The sequence below is a fragment of the Pogona vitticeps genome, chromosome 7 (assembly GCF_051106095.1).
Source record: "Pogona vitticeps strain Pit_001003342236 chromosome 7, PviZW2.1, whole genome shotgun sequence".
In the NCBI taxonomy this organism is placed as follows: domain Eukaryota; kingdom Metazoa; phylum Chordata; class Lepidosauria; order Squamata; family Agamidae; genus Pogona; species Pogona vitticeps.
This window is the reverse complement of record NC_135789.1, coordinates 9,625,722-9,647,092: the sequence shown is the minus strand read 5'-3', so window position 1 is coordinate 9,647,092 and position 21,371 is coordinate 9,625,722. Positions and strand designations below refer to the sequence as shown.

The 21,371-nt window shown below is 50.8% G+C and overlaps 1 protein-coding gene across 4 annotated transcripts in view; it reads right to left on the bottom strand.

Annotated features, from left to right (window-relative positions):
- Nucleotides 1-7,394: 7,394 nt before the first annotated feature.
- The window catches only part of GPR153 (G protein-coupled receptor 153), a 37,764-nt gene continuing 23,787 nt past the window's right edge, over nt 7,395-21,371 (bottom strand). For all 4 annotated transcript variants that reach the window (XM_072977741.2, XM_078379146.1, XM_020799977.3 and 1 more), the window contains exons 4-6: nt 16,401-16,590; nt 14,556-14,740; nt 7,395-13,828 (exon numbers count right to left, since the gene is read on the bottom strand). In XM_072977741.2, the coding sequence (XP_072833842.2) occupies nt 13,028-13,828; nt 14,556-14,740; nt 16,401-16,590 (1,176 nt within the window). In that variant the 3' untranslated portion in view covers nt 7,395-13,027. The remainder of the gene's footprint in view (nt 13,829-14,555; nt 14,741-16,400; nt 16,591-21,371) is intronic.

Below are 21,371 nucleotides of genomic sequence, written 5' to 3'. Positions count from 1 at the left end.
CCAACACTTTCATAGGTGCACTTGATGGGGACCCAGGAGACGGCCTTCTCTGTGGCTGGTCGCAGACTGTGGAACTCCCTCCCACTGAGGGGCCAGGATTGACCCATCTCGGCTGTCCTTCCACAAGAAGGCAAGACTTTTCTCTTCAGGCCAGCTTTCCCTCGGTGACTGGCTGCCAGGGTGAGCTTTTTAAATGGAAGGCTCTGCCTTTTACTGCTTTGGATGTGTTCTTGGTGTTGCTTTTGTTTGCCTTTTCTAAAAGTGGTATTTGTTTGATCCTTGTTAGCATGTATCTAGTCCTTGTTTTTAAGCCTTAAATATTGTCTGTTAATGATGTATAAGCCACCTTGGGTCCTTTTTTTAAGGAGAAAGGAGGGGTAAAAGTATTTTTAATAATTTTAAAAAAACCATTATTTATCTAGGAAGGAAAGAAAGGTATTGAAGGGGCTGCTTTTGAAAACAGATTTGGAAGCTGAAACTGGGAACCTGGGATGACACATCATCCAATCAATGACCTCCTAACCAACCAAGAACCTTTGTGTCATCTTGGAGACGGTCAATTTAGAAAGGCGTTCTGTGTTGGCAGATGGGCATCATCTCAACCAGAAGCACAAAGAGTTACTCGCTGCTAAGCAAAGATGTGTTTTCTTTCTCACTTGCCCTTCTTCCAACCGCACATGTTTTCTCTTCTTTCTCCCTGTGACCTGACAAACCACAGACCTTCGAGGTAGGTCTGGTGGAAACAGAGTCATGGGGACCAGGGACGAACTTTGCATGAAAAACTGAGGTTTAACCATCTGCCTCTACTTGGCAGAAGAAAGAATCCACCATTTCTCAGAAATCCACGTTTTCAAGCTCTGGAGTATTTGCTGCCAGCCAGAGCCCAGCCATACTGGGCTAAATAGACAGAATGGTTTATTGTCTCTGACAGCTAAGCAGACTTAGGCCTGCTTAAGTCCTTGCAGGGGTGATCTCTGGGGGTGAGTGGGCTGCTTTGAGGTAGAATCCTGTTTCAAATCTTAGAGGGCAGATGCGGCTGCCAGTCAGAGCCGACCAAACTGGGCTAGGTGGACCAGGGGTCTGGCTTGGCCAAAGTGAGCTTCTTAGTTTTCACCCGGCTGGAGAAATGTAAATCTAAGGCCTTCAGAGTTAGGGGAGAGGAGAGACTTCAGCCTGCCTCTCTAACCACTCCACAGCACTACCAGGTTGCAGGAAAAACTCTTTCTTTCTCTCCAACAAACACTGTTGCAGGGACAGGCGCCTGCCTGGGGTTAGCAGACAGTATCCTTTTTAAAAAAGGATTTGGGGAAGGAGGTAGAGATTGAAGTGGGAAGAAGCCAGCCCCCCTGCCCCATGCCCTTCCTGGAGGTAATGCCCACCTGCAGCTGGGTCTGCCTGGCCTCCTTCTCCTTTGGAGAAGAAAAAAGAGGGGGTTGCATGGATGGGGAAGCTCTGGGGAGGGGGGTGCATGCGTGTGTGCACACGCTGTGACTGTTCATTGGCATTCCTTACCTCCCTCCCCGCCACCACCGCCGCCCACCCCCCTCCCCAGCCTAGGAACATCTGGGGGTTTTGTCTGCTGCACCAAAGCGAATCGCCTATTATGGGAGGTGGTGGCGGGTGAATGGGTCCCCTTGATGGGAGGTGTGGGCCTGGAGGGGCAAGCCTGGAGCGAGGAGAATTGGGGCTACGCCTCCCCTCCCCAGCCCATTTCCCACGTGCGCTACTTGGGAAACACCGACCCCTCCCTCCCTCTTGCCCCAACCCCCTCTTCCCCATCCAAAATCAAGAACCAAAAAGGGCCGAGCCCTTCCATGGGGGGGGGGGGGTCCTGGGGAAACATGCCTCCATCGGCGGCAATCCAGAACAAGAATCTTGTGGCACACGGAGGCTGACCACGTTGGACCAAAGAGCATCCGAAGAGGCCAAAGGAGTAAGGATGTGGTGGGTCTCCTCTCCCCCCCCGAAATCCTCTTCTCTCCAGCTGAGGATCAGCTGGTGCAGACAAAGCAGGCCAGTGGCAGTCAAACAGGGAAGGGGCTCATTTGGGACCCATGGAATGAGGGCAGGGGGTTAGCCGTGGGGCAGAGAGTGAGGAAATGGCCAGTCCTTAATGGTTTAACAGCCCATTGTGAGCCTGGATCCCTCTTTTCTCTGCTTTAATGGGACATGTGCTCCTGCCTGCTTCCAGACAGAGCTGGCCCAAGGACACACTGGGGGGGGGCGTGGTGGAATTCACTCCCCCGGAACCAGAAAGGCAGAATTGTGCCCACGTTCAGAGAAAAAGAGGGAGAAGCTGTCCAGAACAAGAATTTGGGGGTGAGGGGCTGTTCCCATTCCCCCCCCCCAGAAGCCTTCCAGACTACCCGGGAATGTGCCTTGCCCATGGGGTGGACTAGATGATCCCTGGGGGTGCTTTCCAGGTCTGTGAATTCCTCCCCTCTTCTCTTTCCTCCTTTGGCTTCCCCAGCTTGCTGGATGGGGGATTTTGGAACCTGTAGTCCCACACCTAACTTCTCCTGAGTCTGGTTTCCAAACTAAGTCTCCTGATAGGAAGATCTCCTGAAATGGATGACTTAGAGCCCAGCATTTGATACATATTTGGGGGTGACGGCCTGCCTTCTATTTTTCTCCCTCTGGCTCTTACCCCCTCCCCCCACCGCTCTGCCTCCTCCCTCCCCCCCTTTTTTGGAGGGGGCAGGAGGAGGTTCCCCAGCTTGAATGGGGCCATTCACATGGAAAGCGAGGGAGCAGATAAAATGCCCTCCTCTTGGCGCCCGGGCTGGGCAGAGGAGGAGAGATGGGTACAGACTACAGACCTCCGGAGAGGAGAGCACTCAGCTCCTTCCGCAAGGTGGGTGGCTCCAGAACCCCAAAAAGGGAGTAAGCGCAGTGGGGTGTCATCCCATTTCACCCCTCATGTGGGGAAGCAGGAGGAAGGGAGCCCCTTCTATGCCCCACAGGTGCCCATGGTGGCCGGAGAGCGTGCCCTGTTTCCAACATTAGTTTGGGGGGGGGTTAAAAAAAGAGTCAGTAGTGCCTCTGGGCATACCCAGAGAGCACTTGCCACCTGGCAGAAGGAGCAAGCCGGAGGCCCCACCTCCTGGCTTCTAGAACTTTGATGGGAAAACCCACGTCCTCCCTCAATCCGCTGGCCCGAAGGCACTCTCGGTATGCTTCAAGGAACCTTGGTTCTATTCTGAGTCCACGTGTGCCAGGGTTAAGGGCAGACCTGGGAAAGATGGGCTCGGGCTGGCCCCTTCCCACCACCCCTCTCCCCAGGCGTCCCAAATTTTCCTGGGCATTTAAGGTCGCCTTCCTTGCGTTTCGCCAGGTATCGAAGCCGCTCATGGAGAAGAGGAGGCGGGCGCGCATCAACCTCTCGCTGGAGCAGCTGAAAGGACTGCTGGAGAAACACTATTCGCATCAGGTGACGTTCCAGCCTAGGCGACCCCTCCCCTTGACTTAAAAAAGGGTGGGGAGGGAAGGAAGAAAGATGGGAGAACCAAGGGAGGGGATTAAATGAGTCAAAATAACTCAAAAAGAACGAAAACCGCTATATTTGGGTCGTGGCTTTGCTTTGGAAGAGCAGGAAATGAATGAAATGAGGGGACTTAACTAAGGGCTCCCTGACAAGGGACCCTGTGGGTTATCAAGTTTAGCTCCTGTCAAGGAGGCCCAGTAAGGAATCGAACCCCCAACTTCAGGGAGCGAAACTGCGGAGTGATCCAGCGTGTTCGCCTTGGCGCCTGGCAGAATCCATGTAGGGAGGATTCCAGGTGAGGTAAGGGGCTCCTGCCCCCTTCTGCGGGTTTGAGGTGCAGAAAAGAGGTCACGGATTCTTTGGGAGGGGGGAAAAAACCTAATAGAATCTCGTTGCAGATCCGGAAACGCAAGCTGGAGAAGGCGGACATCCTGGAGCTGAGCGTCAAGTACATGCGGACCCTCCACCCCCCTTCCCAAGGTAAGGAAAGGCTCCGAGGGAAATAAATCCCTTGTTTGGGTCTTTCGAAAAGCTGCCTTTCAATCCGTTAATTGGCCCAACCAATTGAGTTGGGGGGCTGAGCAGAAGCCAAATGTTTGGAGAGAAAACACACGCGCCTCGGGGTTGCTCAGATCCGCTTTGAAGGAGGCGTCGCTTTAAAAGATCAGACGCGCCCCCATTCCCCCCAAACACACCAGCAAGAATTCACCCACTGTAATATTTTGGTGAATTCTCGGCTGCAAAATAAATTACATTTTTAAAACATCTGTTGGCCCAGCACCGCGGTGTGTGTGTGAGAGAGCGTGCGCCTCTGTAAACACGAACCCACCAAAGGATCTGCATAGGGCGACACTTGGAGAATTGGGGGATGTCCCGGAGTCTGCCCGTGTCCACGAAAGGAAGGACTAAGATTGGGATTTGGGGGGGGGGGGGAGTCACGTCTGGGTCCCTCGCTCCCCCCCCGCCCGCCTCGCTCAGAGCCGGCCTCTCTCCTCCTCTAGGGCTCCCGGCCACCAAGAGCGCCGACTTCCAAGCCGGCTTCCGCAGCTGCCTACAAGGCGTGCGCCAGTTCCTGCTGCGCTCCGACGCGGCCCGCGACCTCGCCTCTTTCCAGCTCCTCCACGACCTGGCCCGGGCGCTGCCCCTCGGCCTCGGCGGCGGCTTCAGCACCACGGACAGCGGCCACGGGGCGACAGCGGCGGCGGCGCACCCAGAACCCGGGCTGGCCCCATTGGGGAGCCCCAGGGCGGCGGCGACTCCGCCAGCGCGCGGGAGAGCCCGGCCGCTCAAGCCCCAGCCTCGGGGGCCCCGGGAGGGAGAGGACTCAATCCCCTTGAGAGCAAGCTGGAGCCAGGCCCCGAACGGGCAGGATCGCCTCCCCCAAAGTGGCCACCCTCTCTGGCGACCTTGGTAAACCGTGCGCCCGGCCCGTGCGCATTCCTGGTGCGCCCTGGGCGCACGCTACCGCCGCCGCCCCTCTGAGCGCCCTGACGGCAAGCCTTCGGAGGTTCATCCGAGGATAAGCAGCCCTGAGAGCGCCCTGGCTTCCCTGCCTCAAGGTGTACAGGATCCGACCACGCTTGGCACGGGGTCTACCTCTCCAGTTGCTCTGCCCTTGGGGCCTCTTTCCTTTAGGACTTGGGGGTAACCTTCTGCTCCTCCCTCAGTTCTCCAATTCTTATCGTCTCAGGACCGCCTGAAAGCATAACCTTGTCTGTAGCTTTTTTAAAGGATCCAGTTTCTGAGCAGTGAGTGATTCATTCCCACCGTTTCCTAGCAAACCTCTAGCAGATCCTTTCCTTCTGTAATGCACCTACTTTGATTATTCCATTGGCTGGGAGTTCCAGGGTTCTAAACTCCAAATGTCAAATTTAAATGGCAAAATTATCCTGCCCTGAATCTGAATTTTGGCCCCATCGTTGAATTTCTCCCATCTCCATCCTACTTCTACTCCCACCCCCAGTTTTATATTAAGGCTGCTTTCTGTCCCGTCTTGATCAATATTCGAATGCAGCGCTAGCCACAACAGATCCCATACCTAGAGGCCAAGAATGGGACAAAATGCAGGCTCCTGTGCATTGCCTGTCCACCTCCACAACCAGCTCTCCCTTTTCATTGGCATTAGGAGTGGGGCTTTAATAAGGCCAATGAGGCTCAATGACCCATACAAGACTGAGCATCCCCCTTCCGATTTCGTATTGCTGCTCAAGTAATACAATACAGGTGCTGCTGGGGACATCCCTTTCCATCCTGACCCAAAGCTACAGGACTGTGGCTGAGTTCAGAGAAGTGGGGACGTCAGAGCTGGTCCCCAACACTATCGTAACACAGGCTGCGTCTCTCACACCACAGCCTGAGAAGGACCTGGACTTTCTCAGTTCTACGGGAAACAAGAATTAACAAGAGCATGTTATTTCCATGCTCCAAGCATGAAAAGGCAGTACAGAAGGCATGGAAGTATCCATGGAAGATCAGCTCCCAACCCTCTGTGGATGCCGAAAAATGTGGATATAAGGAACTCTATACATTTCATGGTCTCTAACTCCCTCCAGTGGCCAGTTCTGGTAAATACACCCTGGAAATACATATAAATACATATTTCTGGGTTTCTTTATTTAGTATTTTCAGGCGGTGGATAAATGAATCAGCAGATACCAATTCCATGGATAGTGGGGTCCTACTTGTCCACCTCAAAGCTCTTAAAAATGTAGCTTTCCCGGAGGCCTTGGTTTGTATGGACAGAGGTTTGCTTGCCTCTGAAAGAAGTCCTATAAATATATATATATTTGTAACAAGGTGTCTTAAAGAGAATAAATGGAACTAAACTGTTTGGTTGTGGGTGTATTATTTAATTTTCATTGTTATGCTTCAGGCAAAGCATCCGCAGAATTGCAGGACTTTTCTCCTGCCAAATCCAGCCCGGAATATTTGATAGACAAGAAAGAGGCTAGTGTGCGCGCAGAGTGCATCTCCTCCTCACTAGAAATGGCTGCAGAGCCAAAACTCTGCAATTATGGAGCCCCAGGGGCTTCATCTTTAACTTAGAACTACAGAGCGGGAAGGGACCCTCGAGATCATCCAGTCCACCCCTTGTCAAAGAGGCACTGAGGGGGATTCAAACTCCCCAAATACTGGGAGAGGGGCTTTTGACTTCCTTCATGCCTTCATGCCCAGCTCTAAGTCCACCAAGCCAAGGTCTTCTAGCCCATTAGCAAGGGCCACAAGCTTGACCGCCGTTTTGGAAAACAGCAGCGCTTGGAAGAGTTACTGTCTTCCGGAGTCCTTCCACGGACCACTTTTGACATTTTTCTTTTCAAGTGTCCGTCACCGCTGCCATCGGTATTCTACCAAAAACAACGAATTTCATCCAGTCTTATTCTTTCAAGAGGGGACCCAAGTAAAGCTGGGAGGGAGGAAATGGTGGTCGCTAAAGTTACAATAAAAACCCAGTGTTGTACTCTGGCATCAAGATTTTTCTTCTTTCAAATCTCCTATCACACCTTAGAATTGGAGTGGAAATTATCTGCTGCTGAAGAGGCCTGGTCCCATGTCTCTGCCCCCATGGAAAGGAAGTATAAATGTTCCTGTTAGGCTTCTAAATGTGTTTAACAAAATACACAACACAGCTTACTTCCAACATGGATTAACGCACAGAGCTAATGGAGCTTCTGTGCTTAGGTGCAGTCTACCTTGGCAAGCCGGCAACTGGGAGACACACAATTCTGGTGGGTGGAGTCAGGCACTTCTAGGCTCTATCTAGACTTGAGAAACTTGTTTTTTGAACCTTCTCTTTTTAACCACTATCACCCTTCAATAACCTTGGCCGAGCAGAATCGTTCCTTGGTTTGAAGTGAGCCCGCCCCCCCCCGCCCGGGGAGAATTAAGGATAAACACTTCTGGAAAAAAAGGATTTCAGTTGTCATTTTTAATTCAGTCTTTTTACAGAAAGAAACCCTCAAGCGGTCGAAAAAAGAGCAAAATTACAAAGGGCTTGGAAAATCTCCACAAGTGAAAGGTTGGTTCCTCCCCCCAGTTTTAAGACAAATTCACTCGGACGCATATAGCAAAAAGTCATATTTCCACGGTGTGTGAAATGTCACCAAGACCGGGGTGGGGGGAGTTGAACCCACAGCGAGCTTTGAGGTAAAACTGACATGCACAAAAAGTTTGTAGAAGAAGCCCAAAAGATCAAAAACACCAGTAAACAAAAACACTCACCGTTACCGTTAGCTGTATAAATATATTGTTTGGTTTGGTCTTCGACCCTGAACAGCCTTTGTGGAATTCCTTATCCATGGTGGCAACGTGTTTTTTATTTTTAAAAAAATTATTATCCACCCCGGAAAAAAAAAAAAAACGGTTAAAAACCGGGGATCCAGTTTCCGAGACGCGGGGATCCTGACGCGGTCGGAAAAGTATTGCCTCGTGACGCTAGAAAGTGTTAAAAAGATACAGTACAAGGAAGGGTTAAGCTTCTCGGTTTTTGACTGCCGTCCTCTGGTTGAAAAGAGAAAGGGTTTCAGAGGGCCGGATTGCCAAGATGAACAGTAAAAGGCCAGCCCTGTTGTTTTTAAACCCTTAAAAGGCACAACATCCTGTCATTTATTTCTATTTTTTAAAAAAATAAATTATGGGGAGGCAGAATTTCAAGCGGTTGTAACACACAGGATGGCCACAAAATGGCGTCCTTTGCAATGAAGGGCCCCTACCCCAGTTCTCCAGCCAAAATCCTCTCAGAAATTCACTCTAGATTTTCCAGTTTTTAATGTTCGGAGAAGCCCAGCGGCTGATTTAACTTTCCCTGTGCCCCTTTCCCATTTTAAAGAGAGATCAGTGAACCATGCCACTTTCTCTGGACCGAAGCCCATGGCCAGATCACTTTTCTCTCCACCAGCTTTCCACCAAGAATCATACAGTGGGCCCAAGCTACATAGGCTGCTGTGCGCCATGACACTGATGGATGTTGCCTTCCAAGAATTTCTCTCTGAGCGCCTGCTTCTGACAGCCCCCCCCAGCTGTGTCTGTTTACAGGCAAGCCAGATCTATAACAAAACAAAAACAAAACAAAAAAACACCCACGTGCTTCTGGTGTGCTAATTTTGATTTTAAGAAACGGGACAGATGAAAAAGATGTGTGCAGGGCACATCATATATCCCCACCTCGAAATGTGCCTTTGGCTTCTCCTGCGAGACACTCTTTTTGGATTCCTCCCCACCCTCCCCACCCTCGTAGATTTATGGAGTGACTTGAACTCGCTACCATGCTCTGTTTACACTACCCATTTCAAAGTGCAACCCCTTCCCCACCCGCCAGACTCGAGCACCCTCCACATTCCGACACCACAAAGACACGCATGCAGAAGAGCCCCTTCGTTCCTCACGAAGGGATGTGTGGTTTTTCTTTCCTTTTCTTTCAAAAGCCCCCGAATTGCAATTGGCTTTTTTCCAGTGACGTCTAAGGACCCCTGCAGAAGATACGAGATGTCTGGAGCCGCCATAATGGTTGGAACATGAGGTGCACCAGCTTTGGAGACGAGACGGTTGTGTATGGAGATGTGAACGGCGCCGGTTGGATATTTCTCGGCAAAACTCCTTGGTGGTGAGCAGGTTCGGAGGTTCACCTTCTACCTTCCTGATTTGCCGATGGGCCACCCCAGTCCGTCTCAAGACAGGGCTGAGCTAAAGTTCCTTGCGGTCGAGGACAGGTAGGGGACCAGTCCATTTACTTGAGTTATGTTTCCCGTGTGCATGGAAATAGGAACGGAGACCCTGACTTGCCCTATCCGGTATTTTTCTCCTGCCTGAAAGGCACCAACCAACATCAATACCATTTTCAAAAGAGAAACAGTCAAGAGAGAACGGCTTGTTCAGTAGAAGGTTTCTGCAAGAACATCAAATGAAAACATCTTCTGGATTTAACAAGTACATAGGATTCTCCGAAGAGCACCCATTGATAATCCAAAGCGAACGCAACACATCCACCTTGCCTACAGCTAAAACACCCCCAGTGAAGGCTCTGATGCAACATGAAAACACACCTGGATTCATAAAGCACACCAGCCCCCGGCTGCAACCAGACCGACAAGCACTCTTGTGGCATCTGAAAGACTACCAAGTTGTATCTGACATAAACTTCCACTGACTGTAACCCACATACAACTGAAGAAGAGACCTGTGTGCCACAAAAGCTTCTAACAAATAAAACTTGCTAGCTTCTAAGGTGCCACAGGTCTCTTTGTCAGCTCTGCAGCAACAGGTGCAGCACCTCATCTGGACGCCTCGGTCTGGTTTCAAGATGCTCAAGGGCAAAATCCAAGGTGGCTGCATCTTCCTTGTTCCTTTCTTTTAATCTGGTGGAATGTTTTTGCCGGGAACATATATGGGGCAGCCTGCCCTCTGGTGGCAAGGCTTGGGGATTCCCTGGTAAAGATTGCCACCCCCACCACCCCAACCTGGCTCCTCTCCACTGATATTTACAATTTCCCTCCCTTGGATCTTTGCTGGCCGCTGCTAAGCTTGCACGAAAGAAAAGAAAGGAGAAGAATCTTGAGGACCGGCTGATTGGTTTGGCTGAAAGGGGTGGATCAGGTCAACGTCAGAAGAGACATTTCGAGATGTAGTTTGGGAATGGTGTGTCTGTGTATGTGGGTGTTTTACAAATATCTCCTATTAAACAAGCCAAGCGACTCAGCCCTTGCAACTAGAAGTGTAGCAGAGCAGGGAACAAAGTGGCCAGGAGCATTTCTCCCTGTTTTCTACATGCAAGGGTGGATTTTAAAGAAATTTCCAAAATTGTGTGCATGGTATGCTTTTCCCCCGAGGTGGTTCTCAGGCTGAGTAAGGGGCACCCAGCTTGCTCCTAGAATCTGGAGGTGGGTTACTGTATTTCCGAGTCACCTCTACAGCTCCCAGTGGGCCCGTCTTCCCTGCCCCTCTCTGGACTCTGCATGTCCTGGCTTGCTAACCAACAAGAAACCACAATTGAACCATTGTGGTTAGAAATCCTGGCTTGTTTTAAAAGCCAAGGTTTGTTGTGACTGGAGAACCTTCAAAAAAAAAAACATGGCTTGTTTCCACGCTGTTCATCCAGAACCGGAAACCCACACAACGAGGGTAAGAGAAAATCAAGACCAGAAACGGGAAAATCAAGACCAAGACATTGGAGCTGGTGGCTCCAGCCCACAACCAACCATGGTGAATGGTGTAAACCATAGCTTATTGTGACACAAAGGCTTCCCCTGGCTTCACATGGGTAGGAGGGTACGGAGATTTAACAGACAAAGACGTCATGAGAAGGCGGGGGAAGGTGGTTGACGCCACACCGCTACAGGTGAGCGCAGGAGCTAAAACCAGGGTGGCCTTCCAGATGTTCTTGGACTACATCTCCCATTAGCGCAGGGACTGGTGACAAGGAAGGCTGCAAGCGGCCGACTCCCTCGGCTACTGGTGCAAAACTTCCGTCCATATCAGCATCGCAAATTGAGCCGAAACTTTAAGCACCGAAGGTTTTTAGATTAACTGAAGAAAGCTCCAGATTGGGGGGACGACGCTGACTTCGTGTTGCTGATTAATTTAACGACCATGAACGCTAAAGCCAAAACCATTTAAAAACCTCGCACAAATATTCGCTCACCTTCCATTCCCTGCCTTATTCCTTCCCTGGGGAAATCTACCGTACCTTTTGCTTCCACCAAGACACACACAGAGATGCATCCCACGAGGAAATGAGAGGGGGCTGATGCTTGAAGAGCCGTTTCCTCGTTGAGGGTTTAACCGGAAGAGAAGAGGGATGGCCTGGGACAGAAAGCAGCCCACAAAAGCAGCCTGGCTCACCAGAGTGTGGACTTCTGCGCATGTCTAGAGACACTCTTAGCAAGAGGCACGCAAGAAAAGAATCAGCCGGAGCCAATGCCGAAGAGGCAAGCGTTGGAATAGATTTTGGGATAGATAAGCACGGCTCTCGTCACACTCTGGTTCAAAGCCCCTGCGCGTAGGCAGGCAGAAACCTTCAGCTGAAGGATTAACCTCTGGTTCCTCCTTACCTTGCCCCACACTGGTCAGCCCCACGGCTGCTGAGATGCCACCCCCAAGCACAGAGGGACCCCAAAGCTGACACTGCACCATATCCCCCTCCCAGGCCGTTTCCCCATCACACAAGCGAGAGGGCAAAGGGCAACTTTGCCTTGCAACGCATCCACCGGAGTCTTAGCCGATTAACGGGGTTGCCCATTCCCGGGGCGCCGACCCAGGGCGTCAAAACCAAGAGGGTGCCAAATGAGAAAGAAACCATACAGAAAGGGCACTAACTAAAGACCCCTTGGTATTTGCTCCTCGATTGGGTGCAAAGCCACCCACGTTGAGCACCCATGCATGCCACCTCCAAGAGGTTCTCCCCAGGCGGAAGGAAATGTGAAACGGGGGATGATGGTCAGAAACAGCACGGCGGTCAACGTGGGTCCCTATCCGTCTGCCTTTGCCCCTCTTACCCAGAGGGCAGTTCAGCCAGACCTGGGTGCCGAAATGGCTAGTTTACACCTGTGTCCACCCTCCCTAACCAGGCTAAGATTTTCAACGTGCAAAAAAAAGGTTCAGGGACGGAAAGGGAGGTGCTGAGTTTTTCCCCTTGCTGGGAGATCAAAAACTCTTGGCTGGATCCCAAGGGCCCACAGAAGGAAGGAGAAGGGACCACCTCACCCAACAAGGGTCTTGCTCTTCCTCGAGCACCCATAGGGTGGCAGGACCTTCATCAGGCCAAGCAAAACAAACCCAAACTGTGCCAACCTTGGAGCATCACAGATCTCTTTGCCAGGCAGGATGTTATGAAAAGCAGGCAGTGAAGCCTTCACCGATCAGCCTGGAACCGCACAGAACGCCTCCAGTCATGGGTGTGCCCAGTGCCATCATGGCGACACTGGAATCTGACCCAGGTCCTTTCCCAAACCCTCCAAGTCCCTCTTGGCCCGTGGAACACTTGACCTCCCCTCAAGCCAAATCATTCAGCCAAAGGCTCTCCCGGGGGGCCTGATCCAGGAAACACACGGCCTGGCCTTTCAAGTACAGAAATTCATGCAGTATTGTACACATCTCTTTCTACAGTATGAGGAGGGGATGTGTGTGTGTGTGTTTGTTTGTGTGTGTGTCTGTGTTAAAAAGGGAGAAATTGCGGAGAAGTCCCCCTCCCCCTTCTTGGTTGGCACACAGCTCGAAGGGAGAAAGGAAAAAAAAGTGTGGCCTTCAGATGCCCTCCCGGGTTTTAGTCCGAAGGAAACGAAAAACGAGCCGCCAAGGCGCGTTGTTTTTGGCAAAGAAAACAGGTCTCCTCGACCCTTCCCCCACCCCCATGTTCAGCCTCATCTTTCTTTTTTAAATTAAAAAAACAATACCAAACCCCGCAACAGGCATGAGAGGCTGGGCTCAAGGTTTCTTTGGTGCTTTGCCCAGCGCCCCCCGACAAAACCCCACGTCGTCGTGAGAACCAGGAGGAACCCTCCCCGGTGAGGTGGCAAGGCGGGCATCCGTGGTGGCCCCTTCGGACCTCCAGCCTTAGGAGGAGGAGCCGATGGAATCCGAATGAAACGTCACGTACCCGGAGGACGGAGAACTGAGGAAGCTGCTGGTGCTGCCTTTGCTTCCGTTTTTCTGAAGCCCCCCCTGGTCTCCCCAGGAAGGGCTGAGACCGGTCCGAAAGCCTTCCGGCTCCGAGCAGGGGCTGCTGGCCGGCTGCTCTTCGGGCGGGGTCAGGGCCTCGCACAGCTCAATGTGGATCTGCTCCAGGCCGGGGGTCTCGCCGGCGGGCCCGGTTTTGGGGAAGAGGGTCCTGGCATCTTCGTGGGCCAAGCGGGGAGCCGGCACCCGGAGGGAGCACGCTCGCTCTTGGGCCGAGAAGCGCCGGCGTCCCGGGGGCTCCCGCTCAAAGTGGGTCAGGGGGAAGTTGGCCGAAGGGTCCCGGAGGGCATCCGGGAGGCGGGAGACCGACGCCGAGCGCACAGGGGCCTTCCGCGGCGTGGGGAAAGGGCTGGTGTCGTCGATGAAGTTCACCACCTCCTCCTTGCTGAAGGCCCGGTAGCCTTGCTCCTTGGCATAGAAGTCTTCGCAGGAGAAGGGCCGGAGGGACAAGGTGCTCTCGGCCGACCGCCGGCGTTGCTTGCGGTGCAGGTGCCCGTCTTCCTGGTAGGAGAGCAGGCTGCCCCTCCGCCGGTGGTCATAGCTGTGCTGGGGCAGGAGGAGGTGGGCGAGGCTGGCCGCCATCTCCTCTCCGGCCCCCCAGTGTTGCAGGTATGCCGAAATCTGACTCGTCGTCCAGACATCCGTTTCATCGTGGGAGAAGCGCCGAGTGGGCGGGACCTGCGGCGGGACAGGAAAGCGGACACGTCACCACCGGACCAACATGCAAAGAACGAATGGGCCAAAAACAGTGGAATTAAGAAGTCACGATGGAAATAAATAGAATTTGCCTGGAAATAACAACAATTGGCTTGGAATCATTGCAGCGAAGAAGACACTTATCATGAGATACCCAGATGAGTTTGCAAACAGCTCGTGACTGATTATTTGGTTTCATCCTGGTATTAACCCTTTACTGGGATCCTGTCTGCTACGACACACCACGGAATCTGTTCTCTTTACCTGGGAGGTCTGTAAATCTTATAGAACTCCTGGAGGAGATGGCAATTGTCCAAATCAGGATCTGATGTTTTGGCACTCAACGTGGGGCTCAAGGGTCTTCGACAGGTTTGGGGAAAATGGTAGGGCAGGTAAATATTTGCATTTACATGATTTTGCATTTACAGGCAAGAGCAGAAGGGGACAACAGAGGATGAGATGGTTGGACAGTGTCATTGAAGCAACCAACATGCATTTGACACAACTCCAGGAGGCAGTGGAAGACAGGAGGGCCTGGCGTGCTCTGGTCCATGGGGTCATGAACGATGACATGATTTTTAATTTTTGTTAAGGATGTAAATGTAAATATTGTCCTGACGTATCATTTCCCCTGAACCTGTGACATCCGCCTGCTCCTCCTGGCCAAGGGCATTCCACCCGGAACGGCTCCCCATCCCTAGCCAAACACCTGGAGGTACTGCATCTTGTCCTCGGAGGTTGACTTTGCCGGGTACGCCTGGGGGAGCCCTCTCTCCAGTGCCGACAAGTCGTATTTGGCCAGGTGGTCCAAAGCCTGGACGTCTCCGGTGTAGCTGTAGTCGTAAGGCCGCTCGTACAAGAGGTCTGTGTGGATGGCTCCATCGAGGCTGGTCTCTGGGGTCCCAGGAGCAGAAAGAAGGGACAGAGGAAAGAGGAAAAGACACAATCAGTGTCGGAGGAAGTCCCGCAAGGAATCCGGATCCGTCCCCCTGCCATACAGAATGGTCCTTCAGCAGGACAAACTTAGGCAGCTAGGATTTTCTCCCTCCTGCTAGGGCACAGGACTGGGGTGGGGCTGGGGGCCCTGGACTTACCCCCCCAGCACCCCGAGATGGATGGAAATATACATATTTCTCTAGTGAACACTATACATAGCATGGTCTCTGGTTCCCTCTAGGGGCCAGTCCTAGTCACTTCATCTTTAGAAATAAATATTTCTGGGATTTTTCTTTTAATACTGTACAGTGGACCCTCGACTTACAGATGGCTCGACTTACAGACTTTTCGAATTACAGACTTCTCTGGCTGCAAAATTTAGATTCGACTTGCAGCTGGAGAATCGACCTACAGACCAGAAAAAAACCAAAATGGAACAAAAATAGAATAAAAACTGCCAGTTGTGGGATTAATCTGTTTTCAATGCATTGTAGGTCAATGGAGATTCGACCTACAGACTTTTCGACTTACAGCCACCATTCCAATACGGATTAATTCCTTAAGTAGAGGGTCCACTGTAATTGATTTGAAGGATGCTGGTCCTGTGGATAAGATGGCCCTGCGGTATAACATTCAATCTTTTTGAAGTTAGCAACGAATGTCCGCTGCATACATCGCTGTCCAATCCGATTAATTTGGGCAGCTGCTAGAACATAAGATGAGGGTGCACTGGAAAGACCCCCCAGGGCACCCCAGTGAGAAAAGGATGTAACCTGAAAACATATGCTGGGAGAGACAGGAGCTTCATGCTTGCATCATGCGAAAGATATTCTAAATTTAGCTTCCGTTGCAGAGAGCCTGCACCCCTGTTTCATTTATGCTTAGGAATACAGCTTCTTTGTCTTACAGCGCTTCCATAGATCGGCTGTTGGTAGGGAAGCCCCACTCTTCAGTTTTACCCTTGTCTCGTGGAAAATGTTTGGTTTAAATATGAAATATGTTCTACGCTAATGTTTTGAGCCATCCGATATGATGACTGACTCTGGTTTTTTTCCCCCTCACTCACTCGCTTTTTAATTCACTTCTTTCTCTTTTATGAAAGTAAGCCTAAAAAGAAAATAAAAGAAAGATGTGGGAGTAGGACTAACTCCAAAAAGCAAAGCAAGTCCTCTGGGGTAGAAAGTGTTGGAGTTTTTGCAGCCTCGCAGGCTGCCTGGAGAAGGTGTGGGTGGGAGGGACTTTTCCGGGCTGGGGTGGCTGTCAATCTGCCCAGCACTAACCAATGGTTCCTGCCCTGTCTCTGAATTCAACAAGAGCCCTGCCTCGTTGCTCAGTGTCTCTTTCCCTCTCTTCTTCTGTAACTGAAAGCAGTCATGTTTGTCAGTTTGCTGTTGATCTGTAAGTCATGAAACATTTTTTTTATTCTTTCTCGTCCTAAAGTCTCAGGGCGAGCTATTGAGACGGTCCTTGTAAGTTAATGAGAAAGGGGTGGTCTGTTTTGGGGTGGGGTGGGACTTGAAGCTGTTCTGCTTTGTAAATCCTTGAACATCTGCTAAAGGAATTTAATCTGCCCCTCCCGCCCCCACCTCCAGCACAACTTGGGCCCCCACCGTCTCACCTTCCCCACTGTCATCGTTGGCCATGATGGTCACGCATTTCTCCCAGACCGAGCGGACGTCGGCTCGGTAGCGGTCACAGGCCCAGAGGAAGAGCGGGAGGAGGAGGGACTGCACCACTGTGCACCAGAGGACGCACAGCACCATCCAATCGTAGGCCGTGTCGGATTTCAAGCTGGCGATGCTCACCACCTGCAAGGCGACACCCGTGGAGGCTTGTAAGCCGTTATCCCTTGGCAAACGGTTCTGTCTCATGGAGTTAGAGCACAAGGGGTGTGTGTGTGTCTCCTTTAAAACTGGAGATTGGGACATCCAGGAGGGAGACAAGGAGAAAGAGATGCCCCCATAGCAACATGTCGCTTGACTGTGGAACTCACTGCCACTGGATGTCTTGACAGCTGTCCACCTGAATGGCTCTAAAAGGCGGCCCGGTCAATTCAGGGAGGCCGATGCATTCCCAAGCTGGCTTCCTGTTCAGCCTCTCGGGCCTCTCCCGATCTTTGCACACTCAAAGCTTCCCCCGTCCTTTTTTAACCTCTTTGGATTTAAATCGAGAGGCCTTGAAAGAGCAAGGTTGGGGAGGAGGGAACAAAAGACCAGGAGCCTCTCCATGTGTGTATATCCATCAAAAGGTTGCCTCTCCAGTTAATCAGCTTTTCATTAACCGCCAGGGTAAGCCCCATTCAAATGAACTTAATTTGATCTTTACAAATTGAGTCCACTGCGCCATCCCACAGGGCAAGGTCTCTCCTCTGTCGGACTTAAAGTGAAAAATAGCACAAGGCACAAAGGCCAGGCGGTATATGAGCGCACGTGTAGGGTAGATTTGGCAGAGAGCAGGTGGGTTTGGAGCGACCAGGAAAAACAATGTATTTGTGTCTTTATATATTTAAATAAAAGCCACCGATACTTGTGTTTCTCAAGACACAAGTATCGGTGGCCTCTCAGCTTTAAAACATGGGTTCCCTTCTGCCAGGCACGTCTCAAAATGCATCAACATAAATTTATTTATTTGGCCACCTTTCTCTCACTCAGGGGCCCCACATGTTGATTTTAAAGGCCCTTTAAAAGTAACATTCAAAGCAAAGAAGGAAACGGGGCTTTTCAATCAAGTACGGATCTTGGTTCCTGTATGTGATTTCTGAAGCAGAACATCCTTAGACGTTAGCTCTTTCCTACCTTACAAGGTTGTTGTGATGGGGCACGAGGAAGGAGAACTCCACACGCCACCGTGAAGGCCAGAAATTCATGGCGCTTCTCGACTTTTGGGCTTCCAGATGTTTCTGGCACGTGACCAAAAGGGGGGCTGGAGGTAAAGTTGCTGGGATTTGCAATTTCTAACTCTGTTTCCTTGTCCTGCTTCTTGCAGGATGTTCAAAGCAGGGAGATCGGTTGAAAGCACGTCCACCACCTCCCTCCCTGTTTTAGGGCTGAAACTATGTCAAAGATTCCTCCTCCTCCCCATCTCTGGGATCCCCGGGGAGGCTCAGCACCTTTTCAAAGCAGAACCTGTCCGATGAACGCACACAGAGACCTTCCCACTTGTCCTGAGCTACTTCGCTTGAGTGGTTTTAATCCTGATTCCTGGCTCTGGGGGACGTGAAAATGTTAGAAGCTGCTCTGTCGGAGCTGTTTCATGGGTTTCTCGCTCTTTAAAAATGCCAGACACCAGCTTAGGAAGGGAGCAGGGCTTGGAAAGGGTTTTTGGATGGGCAAAAGCTCCTGGTTGGGGGATGATGGGAGTTGCGATCCAAAGGCCCGACTCTAGTCTCTGGGAGATGCTGCCTTTTTCTTCCTTGGGGTGAAGGAAGGTGGGCGACGTCTTCTGGGTTTTGCAGTTTCAGCTGGAGGAAATTAGCTGATGGGTGCCGGACGAGGGGCAGATTCCATATCAGCAAAAGAAGATTCCCCATCTGACCCCATCTTTTCTCCCAGAATCCCCAGTGATCTGGCAACTCCTTCCGTCCCTTCTTTCTTTCTTCCTTTCTTCCTTTCTTCCTTTCTTCCTTTCTTTCTTCCTTCCTTCCTTTCCTTCCTTCCTTTCCTTCCTTCCTTCCTTCCTTCCTTCCTTCCTTCCTTCCTTCCTTCCTTCCTTCCTTCCCCTTTCTCTCTTTTCCTTCCTTCCTTCCTTCCTTCCTTCCTTCCTTCCTTCCTTCCTTCCTTCCTTCCTTCCTTCCTTCCTTCCTTCCTTCCTTCCTTCCTTCCTTCCTTCCTTCCTTCCTTCCCCTTTCTCTCTTTTCCTTCCTTCCTTCCTTCCTTCCTTCCTTCCTTCCTTCCTTCCTTCCTTCCTTCCTTCCTTCCTTCCTTCCTTCCTTCCTTCCTTCCTTTTTTCTTTCTTTCTTTCTTTCTTTCTTTCTTTCTTTGGGGCAAATTCTCTTCTAGCTTTTGCTTTGCTTTCCGGGGGAGGGGCGGGGAAGGCTATGATGCTTAATAGGGTGAGCAAGCAGGCTTTAAAAGCCCGGGTGCTCCTCTTCACCACTTCTCACCTGGCACTAGGGCTCACGGGGTTCAATGCAAATGGATTTTCACGTGCGCTCCGTCGTGAGCAGCATCAGCCTATGAGCAACCCAAGAGTGAGCAGAAGGGTCTCAAGGAAAGAAAGCCAGCGAGTATATGCCCTTCCTAGATGCTGAGCTCATTGCTCTGGACATTCCCCCTTCTTGGCTATTTTCACGCCCTGTTCCACCCCTGATCTTCCTGCCTCTGTGACATCACAACAGCCAACCGCCATCATCCTCCGTCGCAAGCTGTGAGCGTTCAGGAACTGGGTGTAGCCGACTTGTGCAATGTACCAAGCAAAGACCATTCATTTCAAAATCCATATTAGTACGAGATGGGCATTAAACTAACTGGGCCTAATTAAATTAGTCACCGAGCCTTAGGCAAGAAGGACGAAGCAGGGTGTGGGAACGCTTTGCACATCCATAACCACGAAGCATTAATGTTGCCATGGAAAGCAGCGAGCTAAAACCGAAAGAGGGGGATTTTCTAGCCTCTGAAAATGTGGCTTTACTTTTTCAAGGCTTATAACCATCATCCTGTTACGTCGCCAACCTGATGAAACAGAGTCTGGATGACTTATGCCATGACTTACTGTGATGTGTGAACATTTCTGGTGTATGCGACAACTGACAGGTAAGCACACTCCTAGAGCTGCAGAGCTTGAAGGGACCCCTCAGGATCATCCAGTCCAGCCCCTGTCAAGGAGGCACCACAAGGATTCGAACTCCGAACCTCTGGCTCTGCAGTCAGAAACCTAAAGCACTGAGCTATTTGGGGGACGGTCAACCGCCAGGAAGAATTTAACTAGGTCATCCCAAAGCTGGCAAGGATGGAGCTGTTGATTGTTCTGGAAGCCAAACGAACGGAGATGCGCTTCATGAATTATCCTTCTGCATCATCCTGGCCATCCACGGTTTAGGAGAATCTGGTGCAAGAAAGAATGTGCCTGGTGAAATCCATCTTGCCCAGAACTTCTGGACTTTACATCTCAGAGTAACTTCCCCGGCAAAATTGACCTTGCCACGAACTTTTGGACTTTTAAGTTCTTCACACACCTGACGAAGTGGTTTGAGCCGCGAAAGCTTGCATCTTGCATGCGGATTTTTTTTTAGTGGTCTGTAACGGTAACACCTATTCTTGCGTTTGTGCTTGGATTTGCTCTCCACCGGGGCCCTTGAGTCGGTCTTTGGGGAGACGGGTTGGAAAATGAACAAGGAGGACAGCACCGGAAGGGGTCACCCGTCCTCCTTCGGGGACGGTGCCCAGTGGCCTCCTGGAAGCAGCTATGTTTAGCAGGAACCGTTCCAGCGGGTGACGAGGAGGTCCTGGGAATGGAGACGGGGGAGAGAGAGATGCTTGGAATCCAGACTTGGCAGGCACTCTGTTTTCCAAAGGGAGTTGAGGGCAGGGAGGGTCGGGTCCAAAGAACGACTAGCAAGCAAAACCAACCCCCACCCCAATGCTCCCTGTCCAAAATAAGAATCAGCATGGGGATACCTGTGTTCCAAATCCCAGCTTTGTATCTAGCAAGTCTTCTAACGTGCCACCAAGTTCCTTCCAACTTCATGGCAGCCTTCTGAATAAGCGACCTCCAAATAGCCTTGCTCAGGTCTTGCTAACTAAAGGTTGTGGTTTCCTTTAAGGAGTCAACCCATCTTGTGTTCGCTCTTCCTCTTTTCCTACTGCTGCAGTCTTTTCCAAGAGGCCACGATTTCTCGTAATATGCCCAAGGAAGCAGCCTCAGGTTAAGCCCTTCTTTGCTCCCAGGGAGAATTCAGGTGTAATTTTACCCATTTATTTCTCCTCCTGGCAGTCCATTCTTTCTGTAAAGCTCTCCTCCCGCACCATATTTTGAATGAGCCGATTTTTCCTGCCAGCCTTTTGACACTGTCCGTCTTTCTCCTTTCTACTCAGTAATTGGCAATATCATTGTGTAGCTCTCTTTGTTCCCAAGGGACTCCCCTCTTATATTTGCTGATCTTTTCTATTTCCTTCATTGCCACCTCTCCGAGCTTCATTTTTCTGATTCTTTTTGCCGAAGTCTCCATTTTGATTGAACCAAAGGGTTCAAAATCTGTGACTATTTCAATTTCTTCATTGTTAGCATTAAAATTGTGTAGTTCTTTTGTAGCTGTGATTTTTGTCTTCTTAATGTTCAACTAGAATCCTGATTTTGGATTTTCTTCTTTCATGTTCCTTGACAGCTGTTGTTAATCTAAACTTGCCCATCTGTAAGTTCTGAATTAAAGAATACCTTCACAGTATCCCTTCTCCATGACCACCTTGAGGTACTACCCAAACCAGAATTTGGTTTCTCCAGACAGATCACACAGAAACTTCTGTCTTTTAATACACTAAAAAGAAGCGAGTTCAAATCTTCTCACTTGAGACACACAAGGACACACCAACAGCCGACAACAGCATCTTTTTTTCATTCTCAGCGTTTCTGTTCTCCGAAATCTCTGACAAAA